General features: G+C 32.9%; 2 protein-coding genes across 3 annotated transcripts in view; one reads left to right on the top strand and one right to left on the bottom strand.

The window, feature by feature from the left end:
* Positions 1–21,882, top strand: part of LOC130649571 (uncharacterized) — a 67,256-nt gene that overhangs the window by 1,752 nt on the left and 43,622 nt on the right. The gene's annotated exons all lie outside the window — the stretch shown is intronic.
* LOC130649570 (uncharacterized) lies at positions 11,813–20,493 on the bottom strand. 2 transcript variants are annotated; one of them, XM_057455866.1, is made up of 19 exons: positions 20,344–20,492; positions 18,073–18,144; positions 17,972–17,992; positions 17,809–17,835; positions 17,344–17,394; positions 16,978–17,096; positions 16,867–16,900; positions 16,628–16,673; positions 15,824–15,894; positions 15,711–15,738; positions 15,571–15,632; positions 14,676–14,753; positions 14,553–14,604; positions 14,102–14,154; positions 13,697–13,721; positions 13,540–13,577; positions 13,401–13,431; positions 13,158–13,225; positions 11,813–13,068 (listed from the first exon to the last, which is right to left on the bottom strand). In XM_057455866.1, exons 1-19 carry the CDS (start codon positions 20,365–20,367, stop codon positions 12,508–12,510), a joined length of 1,461 nt encoding a protein of 486 aa, XP_057311849.1. In that variant the 5' UTR covers positions 20,368–20,492; the 3' UTR covers positions 11,813–12,507. The 2 variants fall into 2 exon arrangements, with proteins under 2 accessions (XP_057311849.1, XP_057311850.1); XM_057455867.1 differs by lacking the exon at positions 17,972–17,992 and having other exon boundaries at positions 20,344–20,493.

Genomic DNA, 21,882 nt, shown 5'->3' with positions numbered 1-21,882 from the left:
CACAAGTCATCCTCCGTGCGATGTGTCTGCAGGGTAAACCCATAATATGCATTTCTTATTTTGCTTAGTATACAATAAAGTTTTATTTAGTTAACATATTTAATTTTGTACTAGATGTGGTTCAATAACTGCCTTTACGTACCCATGTTTCCCACTGATAATCAGGTCAGGTGGATCACGTTGTACATCTCTGGCAAGGTCAGTTCCTGTCTGTCAACCCAAATTTCAACCACGAACCACAAGAGAACAGTTGAACATAATATCATCTTTCGTTGATTTGTCTCAAGTCTACAGCAACGATATAATTGTTCACAAACAGTTGAGAACATTAGATGGTAAGTTATTTACATGCATTTGGCGTCTACACTATATACTTTTAAAGTTATTGAAGGGTATCTTTTACGAAAACTTCATATTTTGTTTAGGCAATGGATTGCTAAAGGTTACTTCGTCAAATTTGCTACCGATTAGATTGCCACCATCAGATCCAGAATGTAGAAATCCAGGCGGATGTTCATTGGTTGGTGATGACAGAGGAGACGAAAATATTGTGTTAAACACGTTACATACGATATTTGTGCGATATCACAACTACATAGCTAAAAAACTAAAAGTTTTGACAAGATCTACCAGTGAAAAGTTTCTTTTCGAGACAGCAAGGAAAATCAATATTGCCATATATCAACGCATTGTTTACAACGAGTTTCTTCCACCTATTGTTGATTTAGCTCCATACAAAGGTTACGATACATCAGTGGATGCTTCCATAACTAATGTCTTTTCAACAGCAGCCTTTAGATTCGGTCACAGTTTGGTTCCAAATGCCTGGGCGCAACTAAACAACAACTTTGACACGGCCTTCAACGATATCTCTCTTCAAGCTTCATTTGAAAACACTCTTCCAATTCGTAATCGGGGTATAGAACCAACAGCATTTGGTTTATTGGCAAACAGATCGCAAGTAGTTGATACCACGTTTGCGTTTGGAATAGCCCGAAGGTTACTTGTTCCTTTAGGAGAGAGAAGACTTGAAGATTTGACAGCTTTGAATATTCAACGAGGACGAGATCATGGTTTGAAAACATATGGAGCTTGGAGACGAAGATGTAGATTACCAGCCATCAATACGTTTGAAGATCTGGTGGGAATAATGTCTAACTCAACAATTAGGAATTTCGAGACAGTGTACAACAATCCGAATGACATTGACATATTTGCAGCTGGTATTGCAGAACGACGCACCAACGGAAAAATGCTTGGACCAACCTTCCAATGTATCCAAAAAATCCAATTTGAGCGCTTCAGAGACGGAGATCGATTTTGGTATGAAAACCCTGGTGTCTTCACTCCGGACCAGCTTATTGAAATAAACAAAATGACATTGTCGAAGGTTTTATGCAACACATTAAAAGGTATCGTTTCCATCCAAAGAAATGCTTTAAGAGCTGTTTTTCCCAACACAGTACGAAGAGGGTGTGGGAACATCCCAGATATTGATTTGAAAAAATGGATCAGTTAGTTTCATGGATATTCTGACCTGATATTCATTCTCTATTTTTGAATAACAGACCATATTTTCTTCTCAATTTTAAAAAATGCAATTTCTGTATTTTCTATGTAATACATGAAAATGGCAAATTTCTTTTTTTGTTGTTTTAAGAAATCCGAAAGTTTTAGGTCCTACATTCTATGTCTACCATATACTGTTACCTAAAAACTAGGAATATTATGTAGCTCTTTTTCACTTCGTGACCTCTCTTTTTTTCTATTTGTTGAGAATGCGACAAATTTTGAAGAATTTTTGCTTTTATCTGCGCTTTTTGTGTGTCAAAAGCATCATTTCACATTTCGTTACTGCAAGAACCATGTTAATAAACCTTTCATTTAATGACAGGTTTGTTTCATTGTGTAAACTTTTGTCGATTTTGTCAACTATAAGTATTTATTTATATAAGTTATTGTATTAATTGACTACGATTTAGTAGATGGAATTGAAATTTATTGTTGGACATAATGCGTTTTTTATTTGTTTCACAGAGAAAAAACCACCATGTTGTTTTAACAAAGAGAAAACCACCATCTCTTTGTAATTTCTGTATCCTGTACTTTTTTAACATTTGCATGTTAATCCTAAAGCGTGTTCCCATTCAATTTTGTGTTCCCACTAAATTTTTTATAGTGCAGTGTATAATTTAATAACAGAAAAATAAAAAATATTAACAAAATTTCAACCTTGTACTAAGTCACCAGATAACAAAGTTGTGACTGTCAGGTAACAAAGTTGTGACTGTCAAAAACTCCATTCTAGCTCAATCAAATTATCAACAAATTCTGTAAAAGAAACATATTATTTAAACTCACATTATCAAGTATACGCAATGTCTTGTAACTATTGACGAACGAAGTTAGTATTCTCTTGTACATCAAAATATAATTAAATTTATAACCATTTGATTCAGTTTCTAATATTACTTTTGTCCATGTAGAGTTGCTTATGACTAAGTTGGATTATTTGATAAATGCTTGATATTTATGGTAATTATGCATTTTTCTCTGTAATAACTACAGATTTTTCTCCTTTTGACATGGCTATATCACAGATTTGCTAGAACAACAGCATATATAGATATAGTTTCTTTTCTTTACATAATTATTACATAAGTTTACATAACACAAGTAAAGCATATAAAGAAACAGTCACACCCATTTAATATATAGTGTAAATTTTACATTTTGTTAAACCTATTTAATTGACGGAAATATGTACAACCCTCGTCGATATATGTTAGATTTACTTTTATTTAAACTTTCAAGTGTACAGCGGGTATAGTGCTTAAGGATACTGTAATGGTTCAGACGCATATTTAGTATACCCATTATATCTCCAACTTTTTACTTTATTTACAAAACATTTTATTGGATATAAAAAGAAGTTAATATTATCTATAAGTTTATTGCCCAAGTTGCACACAAACTAGGTTCACACAAGTACGAATAACGTTATTCTATGTAAAAAGTCAATTCTGATGGAGCCAAAAAGGAAGAGAACAAAGCTAACAGAAGAATATAAAAGAACTAACCCTATTAAACCTGGCTTTTCTAAACTTGAGATATTCTAAACTTAGCTCATGTTTGCATTTACAGATGTTGCTGCTGAGGTAAACAATATAATGACGTCATTGGGATCAATAAATGATGTGATTTTGCAGGATCCATATTTTGTTCACACACGGTTGGTATTATATTCTAAGGATTTATGTATCTCTATAGCAACACTTTAGTACCACCTGGTAAGGAACATGCAAGTAGTGAATAAATAACATGACAGCCAGTATAACATCTTACACTTATGGACCGTCCAAAAACTGGACTACTCCCGCAAAGTATAAAAAAATTCAGAAAATATGTTTTGTTTATTACAAATCCCCCCAAAAGTTAAAAAAATTCACAAAATTTCAGAACTGAGTTACATGGCGAACATGGTTTTTGATTGGGTAGAAACACTTTAGCTATGATAGCTATGACGGGATTAATACAAACTTTGAAATTTATAATAAGGAATATACTTCCATCTTCTAGAGATACTTCTCATTTCTATTGTATGCCCATTCCGCGTAAAATTTTCTTAAAGTAAAAATTAGCCTTAAGTTCAAAACATCAACATGATAAAATACCACAAAACATGTACTTTAGGGAACGTGTATTGATATGCTAAGTCATTAGAAAAATAAAAGAAAATCATTTAAAAAAAAAATAATTAAGTCATCTAAAATTTTTGCGATAGCACTTTTGATTTTAAATCATTTCTTCCGAGGACAAATGCTTTCACTGTCAACTATTGCCACATTGATTGACAATCAATGTGGCAATAGTTGACAGTGAAAGCATTTGTCCTCTCCTTATTCATTTTGAGGTTGTAAATTACCCAGCTTGTCAACCCTACTCTAAAAACAAGACAAAAAATACCCTCTCTTCCTTCCCATTAATTAGGAGTAATCAAGACAGCCCTCGCTTCTCCGCAAGTTATATAGCATAGAATATTTTCCCTATGTTTTAGGCCATCAAGCCGTTGTCTCAAGCATGTTTGTTTATGTACGTGTGTGTAAAACAGTAAAGTGTTTTATTCCCACAGGATAACATTCACAGCGAGTAATTAATACTTAATACTCAAAAATGAAAATAGAAGCACATATTTTTATAATTTCATTTTGCACACGTTTATTCAAATGCTATTATAATCCTAAAAAGCGCAGTTTTTTTAAATATTCCTTTAGTAGTGCATACGCTTAAAATTCTTTTCACCTGTGAGAAAATGTAGTTGATAACTTTGAAATGTGACGTAAGAAGCTTTAGAATAGTTTTGGCACAAGGAGAAATGAAGTGGCTATGTATAAGCACTTAATGACAATTGTTTACACGTGCTAATTTTAAGGAAGTAATTTAAAAACCACTTAATTAAGCATTAATTATACTCTAAATTTATGTTCCCGGCTGTCTTAATTGTTTTCCTCCCCCCCTAATAAATCAAGATAATGTAACTTTGGTTACTGCAGCATAGATTATTCGACCATAGTTTGGATTACTTCTAAAAGAAGAAATTCTTCTTCCAGTATCAGCCACAGTTGTTATATATCTAGCGTTGTCACTATCTATCACATCGTTTATCTCGTCAATGTAGTAGATTCAGGATCAATCTTGGACAAATTTTTTTGCCTTCAGGTGACAGAATCATAACAATTTTATGAAAAATAAGGTAACCGGTGGATATCTTGAGAAGATGAGAAATAACTGCGTGCTGTTGTTGAATAAATTGCGTCTCAGTCGCTTCAATAACATATGAACAGTTCGTTTAGATTTCTTTTTCTAATATTAATAATAATAACCGGAGCAACTTCAGAATACTATCACAGTTTTAACTATTTTTTGCAAAAGGGACGGCTAGCCAACAACCAACAAGAACCCATTCCTTTCTTTTCCATGAGATTTACTTAGTGTTTTTCCTTGAATAAAATTATTTACCATAAATACAGTAGATAACATAACATCTTGACACAAGGCCGATAACATAAAATAAACAACAACAAAAAACACATGATTTGATAGAAAAGTTATTCCGATGATACGGATGGAGCACTACCAAACTGAATGGATATTGCTGAGACAAATGAAAAAAGAAACAATAATCGAAGAAAATGAACAGAAAATCTCTATCCAATTAACAACGTACAACTACAACTAAATCTAAAGAAAACAACCCTACTTACAACTTAACAATTAAAACAAATGAGGAAAACACACGAAACATGAGATAGAAAACAAATAAACTAACGAAACTGAGAACCTGAACCTCCAAACCTTTTTTCTACATCACTTTTTAACAAATAGAATAAAATCAGAAAAAAAATGTCAGTAAAAGTATGTAAAGTTCCTAATTGTCATTAATAGATCTATTTCCATGTCCATTTTCGTTCCGCAAAGTATACATATCAAAATCCCGAATAACATGAAAACGAGATTAGTTTATCAACAAATTTTAAGTTTGCAGGAAAGTACTGCATAATATAGTTTGCTTTTGTAAAGTTGAATTCTATTTATTAACACTTGGTAATGATTAGGGGTAATAGTATGTATCTACCAGATCACGCGCCGATCTAATGGTTTATTTTAATACTAGTCGGTGGCACGTGAAAAATCCACGGTTTTTCCGTTCTTTTTAAACCGCATAGGGTGCGTCTCAGTACTTTCGGTACCATTTTGCGTGACAAACTGACAGACGATTACGGGTTTTACAATATAGATTCTTTGTGTTAAATGAGCTAGATGTACTATAGCTATCTTTAAATGTGAAGATATGAATAACTGGCTGGCTGACTTATTCTAAACAAACGTGAAATGTCAAGGTGTTTCTCAAGATTACTGATGTTGCTGAAATACATCTTGTGTCTTTACTGATTGAGTGTACCACCTTTTTGACACAAAATCTACAAATATTAAAATCAACTACGCTTAATGGCAGTGCTTGTAAAGCAATTGAACTTTTACAACTTGTCTTACCCTGCGCAGTCTTATCGATTACTTCCGTCTGTTTATGACAAACAAAGAGAAAATCTTTTTACATTTCTGTTGTTATGGCGTGACGTCAATAACATTATTTTAACGTCAATAACTTAATTTAAATCAATGAATTCATGACAGTGTAATTATAACTTCGGGCCCAAAGTCTAAGAAGCAAGGACGTCAATCATTTATCTCGATGTGGCTTACTGGGTACAGCGTGAGACTAAATTGGGTAAGCTTTTAAAACCTGGGTTCCGAATCCTTTTCCGGAAGGACAGGTTTATGAGGTGATGGAAAAACCTTTAAACCCTAAATTTTTGTTCGTCAAAAATGATTTACGAATTACTTTGTATTTGGCATATTATGGAAAACTATAAAAGAGGACCTAGAACAAAGGCCTAAAATTTTTAAAAACATAAGTAAGAAGAACATCCTAAGGAAAGTTGTGAGTCGCTTGTTTGAGGCGATACACTTTAGCACTCTAATATCATAAGCAGGAGGTTTAAAGTCCAACTCGCCAACCACCATAAGTACGTCAAATTACGATCCTACATGCCATTATTCTATGTTAAATAATGAATTGAATGACGAACTAACTTTGCAGAAATGCAAGAAAGCAAACTTTATTATTCACTACTACTTCGCTGCAAATTTAAAATTTGCTTATAACTAATCTCGTTTTCATGGTCTTTGGTATTTCGATACGTATACATCCCGAAATAAAAATAAATATGGAAATAAAAAAACTAGCTGTATGCCCGTGAAAAGAATCTATGTAACAGACACACATGCATCAAAGAGTAAACAACACTACAGTGCGAATTTTACAACCTTTCTTATTTATTGATCACAACCTGAACATGATCGATTCAAGTATCATTGAAGAACTGGAAAGTAATTTCGATCTTGGAATTGAGTTAATGCCATCCCAATCCTTGATGTCAGTTTCTACAATCGACGATGAAATCAGCGATTTTTTAGTTGCCAGTAAATCTAAGAGAACCACATATCAAGATTTAACAGCTTCTCGACGATTGAGATTCTTTATGAAAAAAAATAATGCTCAAAGACTCGTGATTTTCTTGATCTATCACCATGTGAGTTGGATCAGTCAATTTTTCATGCAAGCATGCAAATAGAGAAAAATACTATGAAATAAATGGCCAAAATAATTTGTATTAACCGGACACACTAAATTCATTCAGAAACGCATGGCAAAGAGTTCTCAATGACAATGGAAAAAAAGCAAGCATTAAAACTGACAAACAATTTGACAGATCGCGAAAAGTTTCGGCTAGCAGACGGAAACAACTCACACAACTGTGAATGAGGAATAAACCCAATGCCACTCGTCCCCTGGAATAATGTGAGGTTGACAAACTTTTTGAAGTCCAATACTTCGACGTTGGAGATGGTAAAACACTTCAACGAACTATGTGGTGGATTGTAACAACATGCTTTGGCTGTCGTGCCAGGGATGAATCGAGAAAGTTAAAATACGGGGACATAAAACTTTGTATCGATACGAAAATACTTGAAATGGGATAAAGAAAGAGGAAGCAAAACAAGGACAGGAGAAAACAGCAACTCCCATCAGCGATCTTTTAACCCCCGAGCATATGCTACAAACACCGACCGTTGTCCTGTAAGGGTTTACGAACTATTTGTTAGTCACCGGCTAGACAAAGTAAAACAAGTGACTCACCATTTTTTTAGCCGTTGCTCCAGCCAAGCACGTTAAAAAGAATGTTTGGTATTTTGATCGACCTTTGGGTAAAAATTTATTGGGATTATTTCTCTCTGATGCTTCTGATTTATTACAGAATGAAAAATCAAGTTGCAGTAAATCAAAAATCTCGAATCATTCCTCCAGAAAAACAGCCACCTCAACTCTTCTTAACAACGACGTCCATCCAATTCACGTTTCTCAATTAAGTGATCACAAAAACATCGAAAATTTAAAGTCATATCACACGGCTTCAAGTAAACAGCAAGAGCACATGTCAGACCTAATCAGTTTGAACAAAAAACGTCCTTTGCAAAACATTACAAACACTATATCCATCTCATCATAAAGAAATGTTGATAATTTTTAATCCATGGTTGATTGTGCACACATAAATAACTGCGTTTTTAATATAAACATTCATCACCACAATGAGCAACAAGTAAAAAGACGTCGAATTTGTGTGATAGACTCTTCTTCTGACGAAGAATAAACTTTGGTTCAAAAACACCGATGTGTGTCGCCTTTAAAAGTTTTATAGACACGTTTTGCTGGTCAATGATGGGAATGAATGAGTTCAATTAAGAGAAAAGAAATAATGCTGTAACAACACACAAGGGAGAATCACGAACAACAATAGTAGGAGATGCAGAAGATAAAAGAAAGCTCAGAAATTTCTTATTCAACTGTATCCATCCATTTGAAGCACCAACAAATGTTTCATACAATTATACAGGAGAAACGTGTACAGAAAACCCAATGTTGTTCGTTCTTATGGAAATGGAACGGAAATGATGCTAAAATTCAATCACAATCTACCTAAAGGATTTAGATCAAAACTTTCAAATAGAGTAAATACTATGGCTAAAAGTAAGAAACAAAAGTAAAAAGGTGAAACAAATGAAATATATAATACAGGACTGATATTCTCATATGTAATGTATTTGTTAAGTGCTAAGCAGATTGAATTAAAAAGTATTTTACACTACGAGCTAGCACCGGTACCAACATCCATGTTCCAAGATAATGGTGAATCAAGTATTGACAAGTACAAAATGTGGTTGTAAAGGAAAAATTAAGCTTAGTTTTGACTGCTTAACATCTAACATTTTCTATATAAATTATATTATATCTTTTTTTTTTAGGTAATAAATGTCAGACCGTGGTTTTTCACATGCAAGAATTCCTTGTTCTGAATTTTGTGAATGTCGTGAATCGTTTTCAATAATGTTAACTCCGAAAATAACGAATATGTTGATGATAGCGACAACAATAGTGAATCTGATGATATTGAATTAGATAAGAGCAGTAGTGAAGAAGATGATATAGATATATTTTAAATTTATTACTGATGTATTTTCCATAGACTATAGCTGTATATCCAAAGTCTTGTTCAAAATAAAAGTCGTATTTTAAAATATTTATATCCCCCAATAATTTAGGACATATCTCGATTTTTATCAACTGTATAGTCAATAAAAAGTGCAGTTATAGTCAGTATTAAATTTCGAACAAATGATATATAGCATGACCATATTTGTACAAAATAAAAATTTCCGATTTTGGGATCTGGGCCAAAATTGTGTAAATTGACTTTGGACTTATAAAAAAAATTTGCACACCCTGTTGAGCTTAACAACATTCAAAATGTCACCAGGAAGGTCAAAATGACACTTAAAGAAAACAATTACATATATCCCCCAAGATGAAGTTTCTTGGTTTTCCACTGTACTAATTGTCCTTCCTAAAAAAATGGATCACAAAATGTAAAATTAATAATTTAAATTATTTCTATCTTTTACCCAAAAATTACAAATTTTACAATGCATAAGACAAAAGTTGTAATTCAACTAAAATCGGTTATTTCTGCCTATTGTATACTATCATCTTCCACTAAAAAGTGTGAAAGCGGACGGTATCCAATAAACAGAAAATAGACTCCCCAATTAAGTGGACAAATCCACTTAATAAGGGAGGCAAAAAATTACGATTTTGATGATTGCAAGCCCGTTACCACTTTTGTTAGAAGTTGTGACGCTGTTCTTTCCATTGTGTTCGGCTTAAATGATGATCAGAATAACGCATCACGTGCTTACCACGAATTGTTAAAGAAATATAATGATTAAAGGAATATTTGATGATGTCACCAGATCTTTCATATACAACTTTTTTTTCAGAATTGTATTACTCTGCTGTGTAAAGCTGAAAGGAATATTTCGCGAGGCTCTAGTTTAATTTAGTGTGTATACGCACATATTCCAGGATGTAAAAAACAGGTTTTACAACGTTTATTAATTCTACACGATCGTGCAATAAATCTTCCAATTATTTTCGAAGTTGCGTGATACCAATGCAGCGTTTTTGAATTTGATGGATCGAACCAAGGAGGTTTAAAGAGAGAAGGAAATACATCTCAGCAACGTCCATTTAAATTCTATTCAAATTTCTTTTGTTTACGTGCTCCTTTGAACCCATCCGTTGCGCCGCTTTAGCTGTATTTTTACATACCGAGAATGAGACGAGTGTTTTAACGACAGAGCAGAACTTTCAAAAAACATATTGAGAACTATACCAAGCATAAATAAAACACATGGCTCTGTTAAGCTATAAGAATTAATGCTGGTGAAATTTATTATCACCACTTGCAAAATAATTCAGCTGGTATTTGGCACTTATATTGCGTAAATTGATGCCCTGAGATATGGTGTAATTTTACATCTTGTAGATGTTTCTGTATGTTCCCTCTTAGCACAGCGTCAGTTAAAAGATTGAAAGAACTTTTAAAAAATATTACTGCAGGAAGGGTTGCATATTAGTACATATTTTTGTCTTCAAAGTTATTGAATTTTTGGTATAGACTCGGTGTTCGGTGACTATTGTTTTTTTCATAGAACAAAGAAAATATTAATCATTCGTTTCTCTAATTATGCGTTTTTCGTTGGGCAATGATTTACTTTTATTTCTTCACGTTCTTATTTTCTAATATTGTTTTTTTTATCTCTATCTTATCATAATTTCCCCTATATTCGGCTGATTTTACTTATTTTCTGCATATACCACCAGAAAAGTTCAAAACTGATTTTAAACGATAAAAATACAAAGCAAACGAGTTTTTACCGCTAGACACGCGAGATGTCCAAAAATTTTGTTTACAAAACTGAATTTGAAAACAATACTCCAAATCGGCAACGGATGGTTTTAATAGAAACTGCTGAGATATATCTCCTTCTCTTTTTAAACCTCCTTGATCGAACAAAGTTTCAAAATATCGTATCGGAACAGATGTAAACACTGATTAAAAGTTTACAGTTTGTTATGTTTATAACAACGACAAAAAACACTGTATCACCCCGCCCCTCAAGTGTTAAAAACAGTAGCAACGAAAAACTACTTTTTACAGTTTTAAATAAATTCTTCTTTAGATAAACACTGACAGCTTTACAAGCATAAAAAAAATGAAAGCATCACGCGCCAATGGTGGATCTAGTGATTCTTTTGTTCCTAACGTATAGCGAGAAGAGGTGCCTAGCGGGAAAAAAATGCTTTTAGTACATCACAAAAGGAGGGATCTTCCAATTTCCTAACTATCCACACAAAAAAAGTGTATAAGGCATTATGTACATTGTTTTTAAGATTTTAGAAAAGTTGAAAATCAATATCCAAACAATACAAGGTTTGTACGAGGTTCCATTTCCTAACATCTCAGTCTATCTGACACTGGATTCTTCCATCCTAACCATGCTAGCTAAAGAATGACTCTTCGGCATTTTGCTTTCCTCTTCCACCTTTGCAGCCGAGAAAAGCGCGACACGTAAATATAAAGGAAAACACTAAAAACCGGTACTGCGCACCATAGTAGATCAGCAAATTTTTTCTCAATATTTTCTCGCATGCAGCGAATGTGACGATTTATTGCGTCACGCTAATTGTTAATAACAACTATAATGCATCCAATGAACAATTTTTCCCAAGGTAACAGAACAATGACTAAATCAATTTGGTGAGCGGACGAGTGTAATATAAGAAACATTTCAAACAACTTTAATAATTTTCACATACAAAAAGTTTTCTAACATGCGACGTTAGTAATCACAGCAATGCTACAATTCCAATAGAAATCAAAAATATTTATATTCATCGTATATTATATTACTTCAAAATTCATATAGATGAATTCCTGCGTGAGGTTATTTGTTAAATGTTCAGCGGTAAGCTCATTGGCTGTGGTATTTGCGTGGCAGAGAAGATGCTATGATTTTCTGAGGAGTGGTATCCTTCTGTGAATTTTTTCTCACGAAAACATCGTTTGAAGTTTTAAACAATTATCGAGTGTAGATTGGTTCCTTCTGAATTATTTGAATTCATTTATGTGACGAAAAAAACTAAAAATATGTTCGTGTTACCTAGCGCCTCCCTCTTTTTTTCTGCCACGCAGATATCAGAGCCCAATGAGCATACCGCTGAAATGAAAACAAAGGAATTCATCTGCTTTAACTATATATTATAGTTTTTTTCGTAGCGCTTATTCCAGCATTAGCGTGTAATTAAAAAGATTAAACTGCTAGATAATTCATTAAAATTTAAACTAATTTAGAGACAATAATTCGAGGAAGCTTTTGTTATAGTTATAACCCACAACACTGTCTATTTTATTTTATAACATTGATTAACAACCTTTAAAAAGGTCTATAAAAGGTAAAGACGATTTTCTTATTTTTTGTTTTCTAACATTGTGATAGATACTCAACTAAATCTTGCCGTTTGAGTTGCGTTAAAGCAATTTTTAAGTCTTCAATCGTAAACGATGGACATTGATGGGTGATAATAGTAAACAGATATTCGGCAGGACTTTTTTCTTCTTTCGGCTTGTTTGATTCAATGGTCGTTATCTCTTTGCTTGAATAGCCACATCTTCCAGCAAATGTACGCCAGTTATTCGTTGAGCAATTGAGAAACATGGCTATATGATCTTGCTCTTCATAAGGAGTTTCAAAAAACAATTGAGGATACGACTTATCCTTCATGTATGCCAAGACATCATATCTCTCCATCTCCTCCATCGTTTCTTTAAAGGCTTTTGTTTTTAAAGAAGGCTTTCTTGTTTTGTACACTTTTAAGAAATCCTCACATGGGCTGTATCCTCCATGAACCAAGTTTTCGATTTGAACTGTAGACAGGCCTACCTTTTCTTTCAGGAGATGGCCAAGCTTTTCAACATTTCTATTTCCATCTAACTGATTGGCCAAGTGTCGCCGATCTCTCATTCGCATATCACGCAAGAAGCCCTAAAAAGAAGAATGAAGTTTGGTCCCTTTAAAAAGAATTAAAATATTGAAATAAAAACAAAACAAGAAGGAACAATGCATTAACTTACTGTCGATCCAGATGGTCTTCGTGGTATTGAAACACTATCATCGCTTGATATACTTTGAAAAGATTGTCCTAAAAAAATTTGTTAGTTCCTAATTTAGTGGCACACTAAATAAATTCAACATAAAATGCCTTGAGACTTTAAATTTCGAAATTTTATGACAGTAAAAATTAAAATTTACTTATAACATAGGTTTTTTAAAGTAAAGAACATAAAACAAAATGAATTGGACACATCGGGACACACCACGTGAAATCATCGCCCATGAAGGTGTTTTCTAAAAAAAATATATAACATAGATGACACATTTTTTAAGAAGCAATTAAGTAGCAGCCAGGCGAATCACGTTTGAGTGTTCACAATAACATATCACAAAATTATCTACCTTAGTTCTCTTGTATTTCATTGGATCTACAGGAAAATCTAACAAAGCAAATTAAATGTCATTATATGACCTTTACCACCAAATGACGCTTACAATTAACAACCCTTTAACAACAAATAGAACATAGCTTTTTAATATTAATTCAAAAAGCACTTACCTGTAATGTTGTCTTCAACTTCCTCCTATTAAATATTGTAAAATATATAAACGTGATACGCCACGGTGGAAAAGTATGAATGCGATGCAATGCGATGCAATGCGATGCAATGCGATGCAATGCAATACAATCTAGTGCAAAGCAATGCAATCCAATAAAATGCAATGTAATGTATTTCAATGTAATGTAGTACAATGCAATGCAATAAATGCGATCCAATACAATTTAATGCAATACAATCTAGCGCAATGCAATGCAATCCAACAAAATGCAATGTAATCTAATTCAATGTACATATACAATGCAATGCAATGATTGCAATGAATGCAAGATAGTTTAATGCAATACAATCTAGTACAATGCAATGCAATCTAATCAAATGCAATATAACGTAATGTTACTAACCTCTTCATTCACATTTGGAAGAATTTCTGGCATGTCTCCTGATGTTATTAGAACTAACAAAAAAGACCGCATGACATTAACACCCGACTTTCGTTTCCCGCTCAGCTGTTTAGAAGCTTTTTTCATTTTAAGATAATGGACCAACAAACATTTTTGAAAAAATAGTTATTAAGAATGATGGTATCACAAAACGATGTTTTTTGATCACCGTTCTAAATTCTGTCGAGAACGAAGCATTTTTTATTTTAGAAACATTTGTGCAAAAAATAGCACTAGGATAAAATTATGCTGCTTAACGACTCAAACTAGTATGTGAAATATTGCAATAATCATTTTAAAGCAAAAAAAAAATATTCTTTAATGATTTCATAATCCAATAAAAAAGACAAACAAATGTGTTTTTTTGTCAACTCAATAAAATAGCGTAACAAATAATTAAAAATGACCTTACTATCAGGGATGCTTTGTTGACTTCCGTCACGAACACTTTTTTCTTCGACAGGCTGTAAGAAATAAGAACAATTGTAAGAAATGGTATGATAATTTAATATGTTAAAAAGTACCAGTTACCAACCTGATGTAAGGGCAGTTTTGACGAGCTTATACTTTCTTGTTCTCTAAGTTCCACATATCTATCTTTATCAGAGTAGTCCTAAATGCATGTCAAATAAAACGATATTATAAAGGTCAAAAAGATAAAAAAACACGACTAGTTTTTTCTAGACACGTTACCAAGGCTGGGCCGTCGACAGTGATGGAGCTGCCGCTTTCTCTTTCCCATATTTTTGCAGAGTAAGATTTTTTTTAACGTGAATTTGGAAAAAAACATTATGTTTACTTATGTGTCCGTTTTCATAATCATGCAAAAAGTAGCTAAATAAAATAAAATATAATGATAATGAGGTGACAAAACAGCTAGCTGTAATGATATTTCTTGTCTAATGATAGCTGGTTCTATTATAGTTACATGTTGTAACCCTCTGAAGATTTTTCCAAAAAGCAAAATCCCCTTTTTTGCAAGGATTTCCTAAAAACATTGACCGTAAAGGGGCAGAAAAATACAACAGTGACACAACACAACACAAAACAATAGATATTAAAGCAAATATCATTTTACAAAATGGACTAATGTAAAATTGAAGTGAATTTAAATCAAAGAATGATTAACGTTAGAATCAATTTGGACAATTTACTGAGGGTAATTTTACTCACATATTTGTATATTCTTTCATAATTGTTAGGGTTACGTAAAAAAGAGAAAGCAATATTTAGATATTTCATCGACTGAGAAATTTCTAAAATCACTGTTCAGAGAGTGCGGTTTTATTCAATCTAAAGCATCAAAACCTAAAATACTTTCCAGCGCGTCGGCCAGAACTCGTGGGCCCCCCTTTCGTCACTTGAGCGTGGGCCCTCAACGTTTATGTACATGTCGACGTCCCTGCAAGAACCAATAAGTATTAACTTACAAAGCCTATTGTAAAGCTTCTTGGTCTTTGTTTGGGTTTCACGGGAATATCTTCATAATTACCTAGAAATCAAAAAAGGTATAAAAAGCATTGTATGGTATTATCTTAGCAGGTGAATAACTATATTGTTTATTATCTACCTTCATCTTCTTCTTGAATAGTGATATTCTGAAAAATAAGAATTCAAAATTTAAAAAATATTTTTTTTTATTTTCAAATATTACTTAGCATAAAATTTATTGAAAAGGCAAACCTCGTATTTATGCCCGTCTGTCTTCGGTCTTGGCCTAACTCTAGGTCGAGCGTCTGATATAGTATTATATCCTAAAAACGCACAATAAAAAAGAAATCAAGTTTTCTTGATTACTTAATTTTTGAGAGGACAGTTTTTAATTCTCACGTATTGCTTTCTACGTGTAATAAAGGTGCTACAATTAAGAAGACGCCAAGAAAGTGTCGAGAATGGGAGAGCTTATATGATATTGAAGTTTTCTTCAAATCTCATCTTTAATTGTGTTGGTTCAGCGAAGTCTTAATAGTAGTTAACGGTATAATATACGGTATAGTGTTGGGTTACGAAAGCTGTGTTTTTATAATTTTAACCCAGACTTTCTTATATGTCTTTGTAACTAACGCTCTACACAGTCCGATTATTTAGTACAAATTACATGTTTTTCTTTTATAAGCAATTAAAACTTCAAAATGAGGCTTAAGGATGCTTATGAATTTATTTTTCCGGTTTGAAATATGCTCAAGTTATGCTTAATGGCAAAAGGATTTATTGCAATAAGCCTATGAAAAACACATGATTAGGCTCGAAATATGCTTATTTGAAAAAAAATATTGCATTTGAATTTTAAACATCAGTAATTACAACTTAAAATTCACTGCATACTGGTTAATTAAGACATAAAGAAAAAAATAAAAACTTCACAAGACTTTACAAAATGGTTAAAAATGACCAAAGTTAAGCCTACCAATGCCTATATACGTCATACTTATAAAAAAACATGTATATGTGATAAAATCGTGTAAACAAAATGTTATTAATATTTACCGAGATCGTCATCACCAGGCAATAAATTATAGATTTCCGTCTCTTCCTAGAAATGAAATATTGATATGGAAAATGATGGTCAAAAAAGTAGAGAAGTGCATATTGGCCGAAGTTGTTTTATTTGAACTTCATAAGGAGTAATGGCAATCGATTTCCATTGTCTAGTAAATGACCATATATGCCAAATTCGATTTCGTGATTTTATCCCAAATAGTATTCTTGGAAACATTTTTGCTCACCTCATTAGTGGACAGTGACTTACTTTCCCCGTCTCTAGAAATAAAAATAAAAATGCAACGTAAAAGCGTACAAGGAATAAGTATAAAATAGTGTAGGCAAAGTAAACTTACGTTATAATGAGTTTAGATGACAGGATGTCAATTTCGCTGGCGACATCTAAATATTTTGAATGAATCAATCCACTTTTAAGGTGATGTAAATTTAGATTACTCGCAATGTACCAGCCATCCTAAAATTTAGTACCATAATAAATACCTTGGAAGTTAAATATCGGCACTGCCTAGTATAACAAGAGTCCAACTGGACCTTGTGGTTTTGAACATTACTTTTCCGCCCTGTATTTTCTCACCTCATAATAGATCAAATTTAAGTAATATAATTATTTAACTTTCTTTTTATCCCCAATGCCAAAAACTCTACGGATGCTTGAACGTACACCAGACGACTATGTTGATAAAAGCGGATACTAAACTTACTTTATAAAAACGTAACACTTGAATACAATCATTCGGCCAGAATTCTAAAGTCTAAAAACAAAAATTCACAAGTCAATCTATCGATAAACTTACCGCAGCTGTCTAAAATGTTCAGTAGTTGGATTTAAACCTTTAAAAAAATAGTCTTAAAAATTAAAGTTCCTTAGAAGACAGTTACTCGAATAAGCGCCTCTCTTAAATAAGCGCCTCTCTTAAATGAGCTCCCTCTTAAATGGCGCCCCTTCTCGAAAGATCACTCTCTTGAATAGGTGCTCCTTACAATCTCAACATTTTTTTAGCCCAACACGCTCTTATTCAAGTAAATGTAGTAATTGTATGTTATTAAAGAATTACTTTGCATATCAAGCAATATTTTTTAAACGAATTTTAAGTGACTGCAATGTATTACTAAGAAAATGAAATTCCTGTCATGTATTATTACTCAATTTTTTGTCATACATTTACCTTTCGCCTTTTTTTGAGAAGTATCTCCTAAAAACAAATAACTTTTTTTGTATAACTGAAAACAATGAGAAAAAGAAAAAAGGGAAAAAATAAAACAACAACAACAATGACAATGACAACAATGACAACAACAACAACAAAAACAACGACAACAATAACGAACCTTCAGCGAAGCTTTTGGTAACTAAAAGGACAAGAAATATAGTACAAAATTAAAAAATAAAAAATGGTTAAAATCAGTAAAGCATATTTGAACTAACTTACTTTTAACTTGATCTTTCTATCATTTTCTCTTGCTTTATAGATTTTTCCAATCTCAAACGCAGGACTCGGATGCTATAAAGGATATATTGAAATATAAAATTAATTTTCACTTACAGGTATGACGTAAAATTAATCAGTCAATGTTTTAAAGTTTCTTATTTCATTTACGATTTAATCGCGTAAATATAGTACATAACTACTCTCTGTCCGTAAAACTTCGGAGAGTGGATAGTTTAAATGCTACAAAAACTCGCTTACATGGCTATTTCAATTACAAAGAATTACGTAAGTGTATATTTTAAACTACCCTAGTTGGAATTCCTAGATTGTTAAATTTCAGTCCTTATTATAGATGTCGACTCTTCTTTTTCCAACGTTTAACAAAAGTTTTTGCGGATAGTGTCAGTGAATGTGGCTGGTGTGTTGCAGGAGGCAGGGTATGCTTACTAAAGGGCCCACACCAGACCCCAAGCATGAGTGAATTTTATCAATTCTCATGTTTCTGCATTCATAGGTGTTTGTTTCAGTACAGCTGGAATCCATTAGATTTTTGATCATTCTATAAAGGGGAGAGAATACAGAAGTTCTCCAGTGGCTTCTTATTCTTTGGAGAGAAACCTCCGTTTTTTTTATTAGGATCTCTGTCTTAAAAGGTTATATCTGCATTGCGATGTAGTTACTCCTACTCTTTTCGTACTTACAAAGCATGAAAGATGCGCTGAAAGATGTATCGAACAAGAAAGTAGTAACTTGTAACTATAACCACAATATTTTCTTAGATCGTTATAGCCAGATGACGTCTGGACTTCTTTGTCATTTCTCATATTACTTCGGAGAAACTAAACAATACACATTTAATACGAGAATGACATTTTATCTTATCTATATTATAATGCCCGTATACGTCTGTCTGTCTGTCACGCAAAATGGTAGCTTAGCTGCGACGGGCAAACCCGTGGATTTTCCACGGGCTCACGACTAGTGTTAATTACATGCACAATTTTTTGTGACGCAAAAACCATTTATAAATACCACAATGCAATCAACTGGATCAATTTACCTAATAAGTTTCGATTTTCCGCTTTCATTTAAATGCAAAAAACAAGTAAAATCTAAATTATAGCTTAATGGAATGATATAAACTGCATTTCTTTGCACTACCGGTTATTTGTTTCACAAAGAAATTCCAAACATAACCCTAAACATTGTTACAGGCTGAAATTTTTCAACACTTTTCGTTGTTACAAAAACAACTGTTATTTTTCCGAAGTCTTATCAATATCTTTTTTTTCTCATCGATATTTTTATAAAATTTTTTTTTTACATATTGATGAGAAAAAAAAATATTTTGTGCTTAAATCTCCATAATAACACGGAGACTGTGATTATATTTTTCAATTTTCTTTAAAAGCGTCTATAATAGCCCATCAAAATGTGCTGTATTTTAAAAACGTTTTGTTTACGATGTTAATTGGTTAGAACAAATCATGTGATACAATAAAGTGATTTCATTAATTGGGAATTTTATTGCACATGCTAATTTAAGTTTACCGTGACGAGTGCTTTGTTATCAATTATCGTACGAACAAAGTCACGGGCAATCAAAGTTGTTATTGTTGCGGCCTGTTTCGTTTAAAAGTTTTAATTGATTGTTTGTGTCTTTTAAATGAGATTGACAACAAATCATTTCGCGATAAGAAACATACCATGAACTTTATAAGTTTTTGAGTGGACACCTCCACGGGAGTTCGTTTAAAAAAATAGTTTTTTAGCCTTCCTAATGAGATTATTTATAAACCTTTTTGTGATAAAAAGCAGAATAAATTTAAGTGGAGTCTCCACGGGTTTAAATTACTAGTCTATATTATAATGCCCGTATACGTCTGTCTGTCACGCGAAATGGTACCGGAAGGTTTTCAATACTTGTTGGTACTGGCTTTCAATACTTTGGAAACTTATATATGTCACAACAGGAGCTTTTGTGCAAGTTTTTGTGATTTTGTGACCCCAGGGGACTCTTTTCCCCCGGAGTTTTCTTCCCCATGATATAACTTAGGGCTTTATACCTAAACCTTTCTGTTAAAAATTACGCAGTTTAAAACAAACAACAAGGCAAAACTCACGGTAAAGGAAAATGACATTCTCACTAGCTAAAATGATAACTCTATATATCTCATATCTGCTTAGTTACAATATAAAAATTAATGTCATTTATTGTGTATAAAAGATCACAAGTCGAATAACAAAGTGCAATTCGAACGAAAAACTTACTTGGGAAAGTTTAGTGTCCATCATTCGACGATTTGTTTGTGGTATACTTATGTGGTATAGTTTTGGGTTGTTGTGGTTTATATTTTATAAGAATACCTAGTGAGGGTTATTTCCCAGTAACACGTACAAAACCTAATGACTCAACAGCATTGGCATTTATTTGAATTATGTTGTTGTTTTAATGTAAATAACTTAACAAAAGGAGGGATTAAGACATGCTTTTTTATGAAATTACTTCATTGCAGTTTCGATTCGTAAGCATTTTTAGCGTAGACGACAACAACAATAAAACTGTAAAGTCGTTAAAAGAGATCGTCCTGTTGCCGGCAGCAATTATTTTAATCCTCAACATTTTAGATGGCTTCCGTTGACTCTCTTTTATCTCTGAAATACCAAACAAACAAAAAAACATTTGCTTTGAACACCTTGGGTTTACTTTTTTTTGCCTCGTCGCCGGGGTAAAAATTATATTAGAATTTAGTGTTCATGAAAAAGGTTTAAACAACAGCAAGCTGCACTGAAGTATCTTGTCTACAGGGACGTTGGATGTAAGTAAAAGTGGCATTAGCTCCCAGAAGAAGGTGTTGAGTACACTTTCTTGCTTATTACAAGCATGAGTGCTGTCCAATTTGGACCTATAACTATTCTCTGAGAAAATGTTAAAGAGAAAAACAATCCTTCAATCACAAACAATACGTCATAAGACAGAGCTAACAACATAAAGGAACTCTTTACAGATTGAACACACAACTCTTTAACGACGTTTCGGCCGTACGACGGCCATTTTCAAGTATAGCTATTTACAATTGACGAATTCAACACTATATACAAAATATCGTACGATATATCATCGTACGATCAAATATTCCGTAGGGGCAAGTCAATTATCTGAAAATAGAAATAATGGCATTGATGCAATATTTCTATTAAGAATTGGCTTATCCCTACGGATTAACAAGCTTTCCATCAATTCCAAATCAAAATTATTAGATGCGCAGGAGATAATAGAAAAATTATCTAAAGATGGTCTATTTTTACAGAAAACAACATGCTCCAAAACCGCACTAGGGTTAATAGATTTGAAGGATTTTCCAGTCAAGGCAGAAACGGCCATGTGTTCGCAGGCTCTAACTTTCAAATGTCGCATAGTTTTCCCATAATAGATGGCATTGCAGCCATCACACTGATATTTATATACGACTTTTGAACGCAGAGCCTTTGAAACACGGTCCTTAAACCGGAAAAAATTGCCAATTCTACAACCCGATTTGAAAATAACCCTAAGCTTACAGCACGGAAGATGCTTATCAAATGTTTTAACTAAGTGAGTTCGCAGTTTCAACGATATATTACCCAAATATGGCAAAATAATAAGAACTTCTAACTTAGGCACGGTACTGAAAACTTTCTTATCTTGAAACATTCTGTCGAGAAAAGACTTAATGCATTGATCAATCAAACTTGACGGGTAGCCATTTCTTAACAGAATGTTTCTAAGATCTTGCATTTCTAAGTGAAACCTAGAAAAATCAGAAACAA

Source organism: Hydractinia symbiolongicarpus, chromosome 7, assembly GCF_029227915.1.
Source record: "Hydractinia symbiolongicarpus strain clone_291-10 chromosome 7, HSymV2.1, whole genome shotgun sequence".
NCBI classification, from domain to species: domain Eukaryota; kingdom Metazoa; phylum Cnidaria; class Hydrozoa; order Anthoathecata; family Hydractiniidae; genus Hydractinia; species Hydractinia symbiolongicarpus.
Note: the sequence above shows the minus strand (reverse complement) of the source record. Positions and strands in the feature narration are given on the sequence as shown.